Source organism: Rhodamnia argentea, chromosome 4 (assembly GCF_020921035.1).
Source record: "Rhodamnia argentea isolate NSW1041297 chromosome 4, ASM2092103v1, whole genome shotgun sequence".
NCBI classification, from domain to species: Eukaryota; Viridiplantae; Streptophyta; class Magnoliopsida; order Myrtales; family Myrtaceae; genus Rhodamnia; species Rhodamnia argentea.
This window is the reverse complement of record NC_063153.1, coordinates 6,372,233-6,382,132: the sequence shown is the minus strand read 5'-3', so window position 1 is coordinate 6,382,132 and position 9,900 is coordinate 6,372,233. Positions and strand designations below refer to the sequence as shown.

The 9,900-nt window shown below is 38.4% G+C and overlaps 1 protein-coding gene across 3 annotated transcripts; it reads right to left on the bottom strand.

Moving 5' to 3' along the window:
* Positions 1–380: 380 nt before the first annotated feature.
* On the bottom strand, positions 381–9,633 carry LOC115736223 (putative lipase ROG1). 3 transcript variants are annotated; one of them, XM_030667802.2, is made up of 10 exons: positions 9,105–9,631; positions 8,411–8,478; positions 7,129–7,199; positions 6,566–6,871; positions 5,995–6,158; positions 5,838–5,893; positions 5,682–5,734; positions 5,458–5,578; positions 1,271–1,368; positions 381–641 (listed from the first exon to the last, which is right to left on the bottom strand). In XM_030667802.2, exons 1-10 carry the CDS (start codon positions 9,443–9,445, stop codon positions 570–572), a joined length of 1,350 nt encoding a protein of 449 aa, XP_030523662.2. In that variant the 5' UTR covers positions 9,446–9,631; the 3' UTR covers positions 381–569. The 3 variants fall into 3 exon arrangements, with proteins under 3 accessions (XP_030523662.2, XP_048134191.1, XP_048134190.1); XM_048278234.1 differs by lacking the exon at positions 381–641 and adding an exon at positions 2,072–2,143 and having other exon boundaries at positions 9,105–9,632; XM_048278233.1 differs by lacking the exons at positions 381–641; positions 1,271–1,368 and adding an exon at positions 2,525–3,092 and having other exon boundaries at positions 9,105–9,633.
* Positions 9,634–9,900: the final 267 nt, after the last annotated feature.

The window sequence follows — 9,900 nt, the reverse complement described above, 5'->3', positions numbered from 1 at the left end:
GCTCTATTGAACTTAACATCATAAAACACCACAAAGGGGAAATTAGGACATCAATATCAAATTTGGCACACGTTACTTTTCCTGACTTAATTTGAGGCTTAGATTATTGGCCTTACCTGAAAGTCTTAAGATTGCCAATCCTTGCATAGATCGTTGTGTAATAACAGGTGAGTAGTAGTACTTTGACACTTTTATGGTTTGGGCTTGTAGCAGAATTTAATTCTCCAGCTTGTTTACTGTAGTCTCAATACAATGACATAATCCTCCAACAGGACACAAACGCATGCACACGCACACGAACACATGTGTGCACCACACACATACAGGCATGCTTTAAAGGTGAAACCCAGCGCTTTGGAAGATTAGAAGCCTCGAACTCATAAAAGAATACATTTTTCTAAACATTGACAATGAATTAAAGTACAATTACACATAGCATAACCATATACACAAAAACCAGAGAAAGAAGCAAGCAAGCCAAAGTGAGTAGCTCCTAATAGCAATGAACATTTGTCCCCGAGAATAAACCTAACCCCTCTCCAGAAGCATAAATGATTGACCATTGAAAGCTAAAGAAGAAAGTTGTCGATCATATGGAATACAACGTCAGCACCATCAGAATTTAGCCTGTAACTCCTCACCTGAAAACCAAAGCATCTGCAATTAGACATCAGTTTGCAATAGAAGTTTTCTCTCTTTTTTACCGCTTTATCTACTCAAAATAAGTGAAATTTCTTTGCTAATGAAACATTCAACAAATGTCACATATGCACAGATCAGAACCCTGGACATTTTAACATAGAATCACTAGGACAGAATCAGTATTAGAAGAAATTGGGTCCAATATCTTGGAAGTTTAGCATTGTACAGCCATTCTGGAACATGGAAGGATCCAAAACTTCAATTTTAGTCGCTCAGTTTTTTTGGATCAGACAAGGTGGGAATATTTTATCAGATCCTTCATGCAAACACATTATGATAAAATTGGGGCTGAAACAATCTTTTAAAGTAAGAGACGTGGTGGAAACTTTTGGGTGTGGTCTAATCATTTAATTGGATATGTTCGACATACTCCCAACTTCTGGCCCTCAAACATGCAAATATTATCTGTGCTCGAAGGATTCTATCTTCTGCGAGTGACATCTACCTCTCAAATGACAAAATCAAGAATGGGAGATCCACTTATAAGAGAGCAAACAACACAACATTCTTCCAACCAAAATATGAATAGCCAAAAAGTTATTCGAATAAGATGTCGTTCGAAACTTACCAAGATTGTATTATGTGCAGAATACCGCTGTTTGCTTTTGCTAAAGCTGACATCTACGCGCTCCCAGGGCACCTGCGTGAGGCCTCTGATCATCTCCTCTACACAGAAGATGAACAAAGGTCACAAAAGTCAGTCAAGAGTGTAAATCATAAAGAATGAACTATTCAGGTCTATAAATTAACAGGACATTAACAGGAGAAGGGGAAGAACAGACAAAGCTATGTCTGATGCAAGAGAAGACAATTAAAATTTCCTAGATCGAGATATAGTCCAGAAACAAAAATCAAATTGCAATTTTAAATTTTGAGAAAATGGAGATCATGTTATAAATAAAAAACCAGAACAGGAGTAGACTCCCACAAACATGTCACTTTATTTAATTCCAGATCTTATTAAGCAATCATATTCAAGAGTTGAATCTACTGAAAACACTCTGAATTTAATCTAAAGATCTCAAGGAGGCAAACAAGGGGCACAGTTTCTCAGAAACTTTCCTTTATCCTCTCTGTTTATCTTTCACAAACTGTTCTTCTTTACATGGTAGAAGAAGAGGTTTTCTTATACAATAAGCATTGATCTCATAATATTGTACATATTGCAGTATCTTCACAATTCTTTCTCTGATTAACAAGATTTGCATCATCTATTACATGATTTGAATTAACCGTCTGCTTTGAGATAGAGCATTTCCTAAATAACTCTGATAAAAGGTAGCTTTCCATTTCGATAAATAGATAAGACGAGATAAAAATAATCAATTGTGAGTTTCATTTCATAACTCCAATATCACTCATGACAGACCTTATTGCTACTAGCACAGCAAAACTTATTTTCCACAAAATGACTGCCATTGCTGCTGATTGGCCCACATTACTGCTACAAGGAGACATTTACTGAGATTTTTCTTTATACTGAAAGTGCTGCTAGTATTGACATGAGAAATGCAAGTGATACTCAGTATAGTGACTACCAGTTAAATCCACCAAAACTCCTCTTACTACTGTCTAGTTAAAGTCGTGTTTAAATATGCCAATTTTTTCCTTTGTAGAACTAGAATTAGGACTCTGTTCACAGAGAGATGAAGGTCACTAAAAAGCATGAACAAAAATCAAACAAGCCAAAACTCGACTGCACAAAAAGTTGGATGAAGAAACGAAAAAGATCAAAATTAAAGTTTTTCTTCCAACCTGAATTTTTCTAATAAAATTTTGTGCTTAATCTGATATTTTTTTTTTGGTCGAATGCTTAATCTGATTTTAAAAGACACTTTTTCGCCCTTCCTCAAATTTTAAATGAATTTTATTACTCAATAAATTGACTAACTAGTGATGCTTAATGGAGACAATTAGCCACATCATCTGCCACGTCTGTGCTTTAACTGAGCTTTGAACGGCTGCACCAATGTTATGCGTGATGCAGATAAAAGTTAACATCTCCTGGATACATTTCAAAGTTCGGGGCACACAAAGTTTTAGCTTTTTTAGAATATTTTGCCAATAACTAATTATGCATCATCATATTATCTACTGCTGGAAGAAAAAAAAGTAAATAAAATACCAGAGAGAGTGAATCCTAAGCAAAATAACTTTGCATCAGACATAGAATCTGCATTTCCTAAATTACACTGTTATTCCTCCATCCAGCACTTCTTCTCATGACTAATATTGCAATGAATCTCAAGGAGAAGAGAAACAGAAAGTATTCTATACTTGCCACTCAAGCTTTTACCCATAAGAGCCATGCTCAATAACCGTCTTGCTACGTCAATGTGCGCGTTTTCCTCCAATTAGCCGATTTGACAACTCGACTGCTTCTTCCCACCCCCACTCAAAATGAATAAAAAGAAACAGAAAACAACAACAGTCGGCATTATGTTCTCCCCTTCCCTTCAATAAACTCAAGCAAACAAGCTGCAGAAATCAATCCAGTTGTCTCAACTCTACTTTTGTCTAAAAATGTCAAAGCCTCCGAATATCGAAGACCCAAACTGCAGCACAGTGATATTCTTCACCAGGACATTGAGTTCCTAAGTACTCCGGACCACCTTCGAAAATGCATTCCATGTCAGCAAGCTCTTCCGCACGCTAATTGGGGACAGTTTGGAAAATCATGAACTATCCTACACTAGTAGATTGATCCTTAAATCACAAGTTCATGGCCTCATTTCTAAGCAGCTCAATCATTGATAATCACAGCTCTAGGAGAATATGAAGTTATGAATCATTACAAGTAAACTGCCCACTCATCCATTCAGTGACTCTAATTGCTAAGACTTGAAAGTCTAGTATTCAGCCAACAGTTTGGAACCCATTTTGGCTTTGCAAGCTCCATAGTACAACTCAAAACCAAGTCAAGGTGAGCAGAATGCCATCTTTGACACCTTAAGCAAAAGAAAAACCATATAGATTCTTGCGCTACCACTCCAAGAAGAAGATAAAAATAATGAGCACCCACTGCCAGACCTTTCTATCTTTATGATAGCCATCTTTGCAACTAAAGGGAAACCAGTCTTTTACTCTCCATGCAGATCCGACGGGATACATCAATAGAAAACAAAAGAAACTGCACAACCTAACTTAACCTTAGTGGCCTGCTATCAATGCACAAAAAAGAAACTTCAGAAGGAAGAAAGTGGGGAAAGACGGTAGAAGCACTACAGATCCCCCTCTAGTGCACTGCACTGGGAGATCAACAACAACATGACAGGAGAACTAGATTCTCCAAACTGTTCAAATATGTACTACTAAGCATAATTACCTAATTCAAGAGTTATCCCACATGGACAAGAGAGAGCTGCCACCTAGAGCTTCGGATGTATCACGTATTTTCAGGTGAAGATGGAAAAGGGAAAATGCGACTAAAGACGAAGCTGTCTCCACATGTAAAATCCTCTCAAAAGCTAGAGGATGTACTCAGGTTCCCTGATATGGGCATTGTTTTGGCATGCTGAATGAAAATTAAAATGCAGGATGCCACTTGCCTAAAACATGGTATTGCAAGGGTAGCTTCTTCAGAAAATGTTTTTGAATGCAGTACTTTTATCTGGAAAGTAGAATGGCATTAATGACTAAATTTCAGTGACTTAAATTATAGTATGTGGACAGGTCAATTAAAATAAAAGCCGTTCCCTTTACAACAAATGGCGACATTAATACGACCTCAAGATCATTCTGACTAACTTTCTTCTAATTTTTAGTCTTCTAATGATCAATAAAATACAAAGGAAATAAGCCAAACAGTGGTTTCACATAGTTGTTATTCATTGAAGATTTTACACAACTAGCCAAACTAGAGCTGCTGTTTCAGGTAAAAAGATCTACTTGACCCATGATTGAAAACTTGGCAAAAAAACTCCTCCCTCCTCCAAAACTTTATTGCAAATCAAATTTGAAAGATGCCCTCTTTTCCTGTCAAATGCATTCCCAAATACATGATTCCCTCCTTTAATTTCATCCTCTGTTATTATCTTTCGAAACCTCAAGAATTGATAACAAACACCATGGATATCCTCCAAATCTTTATCAAGATTCATTACTCACAAATCAGATTATGGTTTAGGTCTCTTAGTTTTCATACAAGACTCACTCCATCTATTCTTTTTGCTTGTCTAACAGAGGAGGAGAATATCAATCAGACTGTTGTTTCTTCAGAATGCCAAAACTCGCAAATCTGGCTATTCAATAGCTAAAGATCTGTATCCTGGAACTTAATAGCCAGATGGCCAATCACGGGGTAATGGGCGATTTATGGCAACCCTGTGATGCACTAGGAGTCATGGACCATTCCAACAGCAACATGTCAATGTCACCAGAAGTAGACAACAGAAAAGAGGTCACATATTTCCCACAGAGGCCAGGGATCAAATCCAGCAAGAGAAAATAACTTTTTAAGAAGCTTTAGAACACTAAAGCACAAAACTCTATTTCTGTATTACCAAATCTTTTTTATTCCTTCCCTGACTGTTCATCCATATAAGTACAAGCTAAACTATTTTTAGGGAAAAAGGAAATTGTATCATCCAGAATAATCAGCTTCTCCATACATTTCAAATTCATCTCTTGTAGAATTGTTCTATCAACTATAAAGAGCAAAGTCAACAACGCGCCCTTATTCACAGTTAATAAAAAAAACAAGCAAACAGAATAATGGTAATCAAGTATTCAAAGGAGTTAAAGGGTATAACAAACCTTCCAAATCAATTTTTTTGTCAGTCACCAGAGAAGATGCTCTCCTTTGAAAGTTCTCAGGAGTCTCCTTCTCCACATATACAATGTGAGGGTATCTCGCATCTTTTACCAGAAGACTAGACTGAAAATGAAACGATAGAAAATTCATCACTAAAGCAAGTTCTGAACGTACTTCTTAGATTAATTTATCTTTTGCAGGCCTGAACAATGAAGAGACACCCTACCTTAGGAAGTTCATGTTGACGTCGGATTGATGATGTTCCCCACCCAACTACTTCTTTACAATTATGGTTAAGATCCACACGAAGAAAGAAAAGGCAGGTTCAAAGATCATCTTCAAATATAACCCCGTAAAAGTTAGTAGGAGCAGAAAAGGATACGATCATAATTGACATTTGCATATGCTACACGTCGTTTGAAAGCCCGTAAAGCTGACCTACACAGGATCCAAGCTGTTATTCTACCATTAATGAAGAGGGGAAAAAGCCAAAACTTTGGACTTCTTACGAGATGAGGGCAGTCAATACACCTACTTACAAGAATTTCAGATCTTTAGAATCATTGACCATTTGAAGAAGAAGAGGAGGTTTCCCATCATCACCGTCAGTAAGAAAGAGATGCTTTCCAGACCTCCCAACAATCAAATGCGCTGCTTCAGGTGCTTTTCTCTCCAAAAAAGGGAGACCACAAAGGAAAGGCAGCTACAGGAATAACAAAGACAGAGATAGAAATAAAAGTTTTGCAGGGCTATTTCAGGACTGCCTGTACTATCATTATATCCTATCCAAATGCCAATAACAACAGGAAAAGATAAAGCATAAGTTTGCACAGAAAACAATACCAGAGAATATCAATAGATGGGCATCTGAGAATTCTAAATATGATTTATATGCAACATATTCTCATTAATGGACTAGAAGTTAGATTTTCCACACAATCAACAAATACAATGAATGAGAACACCTCACACAACTAGCAAAGGAAAAGATTGGAGGAGGCAAAACAGGTGTAATGGACGTCCGATCAAACAGTGACAGAGGAACTTGTGTTCATGTTCTATGCAGCCGCATCTTCAGATTAAGTAGGCCAGGAAAATGATCAGTGTTACCTGTTTATGTCCTCTTGACCCAAGATGTGGTGAAGCAACTGTTATGAAATTCATTGGCTCCAAACCTGCAACTTTGGCTTCATGAGGCTCCAAAACTGCAACTTTGGCTTCATGAGGCTCCAGAACATCCATCTGATGATTTGATTGCTCTTCACGTGGGCAGTCCCTAATAGCAGTACAGAGTTCTGATTGTGAAGGTTCTTCATAAAGTCTCCCAATAGCATACCTTGCAACAAGGCCTCCCAAGGAGTGCGCAATAAAGGAAATCTTACAAACCCCAGGTCTGTGCCTGATAACACCCAATACCTGCATTAATGGTAAAAAAACAAGACAAAGCAAAATCCAAAACCTGCATCAAAAAGAATCAAGCTCAAAATATCTATAATTCTCTGAACACCCACTCAATATCACACGATTATGCAGACAATCACATTCTCCAATCCAAATACAATGAAGCAAATAGATAACTAACTAGAGTAAAAACGAAATAATAATAATAATAATAATAATAATAATCATCATCATCATCAGCATCATCATCATAATTCTTATTTATATTATACCTCTTCTGCCAATCGTTCACCCATCATGTCAACACCATCAAAAGTCAACTTTGAAGAGTTGCATTGACTACCTGAAGAGAATAACAAGGCTTAGTTGTTAACTTCTTCTTGGTCACACGGAAGATAAGCCTAAATAAAATAACATGTGCATATGAGGTTGATGAGTATACAACAAAAAATATGAGGATTTGGAAGAAGCAACAAAACCAGCATCAAGGCCATTCTGCATAAAAATTTTGTACAGTACAGCAGATGACTCAGTCAAAATCAATATTACCAAGCTTCAATGTTATGACTCAAAACACCAAAATAGATTGCAAGTCAAGAAATGATGAAATAGTGGTATTTTGGCAGAAAGAAGCTCCGAATATTGGCGGAATCCACAGATACTGAGAAGCGACAATACAACAAATTGAAACATTACAGGACTCTTAAAGCAGTAATCTTTTTGGGTATACAATCAAAGCAGTGACATTTACCTATTTATTAACACTTGGCAGTTAAACCATCCTAGCCAAGAGAAAACATCCAGAAGAAATGTAGTAAGTTTGAACAAGCAGAAACTCATACACAAATAAAATGATTCAAGGAGGACACAGATTAATATGTTATCCCACTCTAATAAAATTCCACTGGTACTGATGCTATAGGGGTATTCAAAGCCAAACATTTAATCCATTAGATACGACCAACAAAGATGAGATTAAAGAAAAAGCCAAAAATAATAGCTTAAAACTTGCAGCAAATTTGAAGAAAGAGAAACCGCCTCTCTTGGGGCGATGAATTATAACCCTAGCTCATAAAATTAAGGAACTTCTATCTCATGTGTTTTTCCAGTACACCAAGAGTGTCATGAGTGTACCTGCTTCGCCCCAGCATGCATATGTCCATAGGACAACCAAGAAGACCCATTCATGTTATCCTTAACAAAGTTACCACTCATGATAGATACCCATTATGTTTATGCTTATCGTGGAGAAAGCACAAAGATAGGAACTAATTTCCAGTTCCACTCAATATTATCAAGAATTAAACCTCTTACATGTAGATTTTGGCGAAACCAAATATACCATCCAGTCCTTTCTGCTTGCAAATTATCCAGGTGCCTTCCTACGACCCAAATCACGTATAATTGACTTCAAAAATTCTAACATGGCGTTTCTAACTTCTTGTTGAGAGGAACGTATATTAAACAAATAATACTCAATACATCATGTAGTTCTTTTACAATCAAACATGGGGGGTTGAAAAGAGAAAACTGCTTGTGCAAAGGATTACTCACGATGGACTATCACTTTGTCTGGAAGCTTCTTCACGAACTGCTCAGCAGCATACCTCCAATCTTCAGCACTGAACAATGTGAATAACTGTGTATGAGTTTTCAGTTCATGATTCATCACCTCAGACAAATGCCTTTTTCAGGAAGGCAGCGGTAATTATCCTAATAATTACCACATCAAGCGATAGAGAAAATGATGAATTAGCAATCATTGGTGTACAGGGGATCAACACCTATTGAATGCATCTATTTATTCCACAGAGTGTAAAAGCTGTCCTGACAACTATAAAACTGTTGCATTGAATATCTAAGCAAGAATGTTACCAACTTAGCATGCTTCCAAACTATTACTCTGACGCCAAGCAAACAATAACACAACTACTAAAACTACGCATTTGACAACATAAATCCTTCAAGCAAACGATAAGTCCAAAATCATAACTCAATCCCAAAATCATAACTCAAGCCACCAACATGCACTATGCATACAGGTGAAAGCACGAAACCCAGAATTCCACGATAACTAACACCAGAACGACGATTCTAAGATGATCTAATACCCAATTTACTCCAAGAATTCACATTTTAGATTATAAACATACTAAGTATTGGAGGCCCCGAGTAATACAAAGAACACCAGAACGACCACAATGAGCTCAATTCACCCACCCATCCAAATCCAACCAAACACTCGTACCTTCCGACCATCCCGTTAACCATAATGACAAGATGCTCCGGAGCGCCGCCAGCGGAGGCCTCCACGGCATCGGCGTCGAAGAAGTCCTGCCCGCCACTGTCGAACTCCACCTTCAACCCCCTGTCGCTCTTCTTCGCGACCTTGAAGCAGCCAGCGCCCATACTCGCCGCCAAGTCGATCTTGCCCCAATCCACCGAGACCGAGAGCTTGCTGCACTCGAGGCCGAGCCTCCCGATCAGCCTGGACCCGAGATCGGGATCGAAGTGGGGCCGCTGGCTCAAGCGCGACCGAGCGAAACAACGCGGGGTCGAGGCTCGGATCGGGAGACTAAACGCGAACATGTGGGGCAGAGTCCGAGAGGGAGCGAATCATTCATGGGACTTCCTCAAAATTCTTCCTTTTTATCTTCTTTTGGCTATATGGAAGGTGGGAGTGAGTAATGGCGACGAACGCGCGAGGGCGACGCAAGCGCAGTCAAAGCAAGTTGGTGTTCTTCCTGATTAAGGAAGAGTCTCCAGACAAGTGAAAAAATTCTAGAATGTTGTGGGTTTCCCATGTTTTTAGCACGTGATAAATGTGAGAATTTGAGGGTGACCGGAGTTCTTCTTCGTGGAATCGTGGGTGGCGCCGGTTTGACCAGGCGGGGCTTGTACTTTTGCTCTGCCGACGTACGAGTTTGTTGCTGCTTTTCTTGTTTCTTAGTCCAATTGAGGAAAAACGTCGTAAGTGGCAATGATATGAATCACCAAGACAAAGTCAAACCCACGACTTTCCATGGCGAGGTTCCTTCTGCTCG

Bases quoted from the DNA above. Each gene is read 5' to 3' on its own strand.
- LOC115736223 (XM_030667802.2), bottom strand. From the start codon at position 9,445: ATGTTCGCGTTTAGTCTCCCGATCCGAGCCTCGACCCCGCGTTGTTTC. The intron at 8,479-9,104 runs GTACGAGTGTTT...CACATTGTTCAG, and splicing joins GTTAACGGGATGGTCGGAAG to TGCTGAAGATTGGAGGTATG. The intron at 5,894-5,994 runs GTAAGTAGGTGT...GATCCTGTGTAG, and splicing joins TCTAAAGATCTGAAATTCTT to GTCAGCTTTACGGGCTTTCA.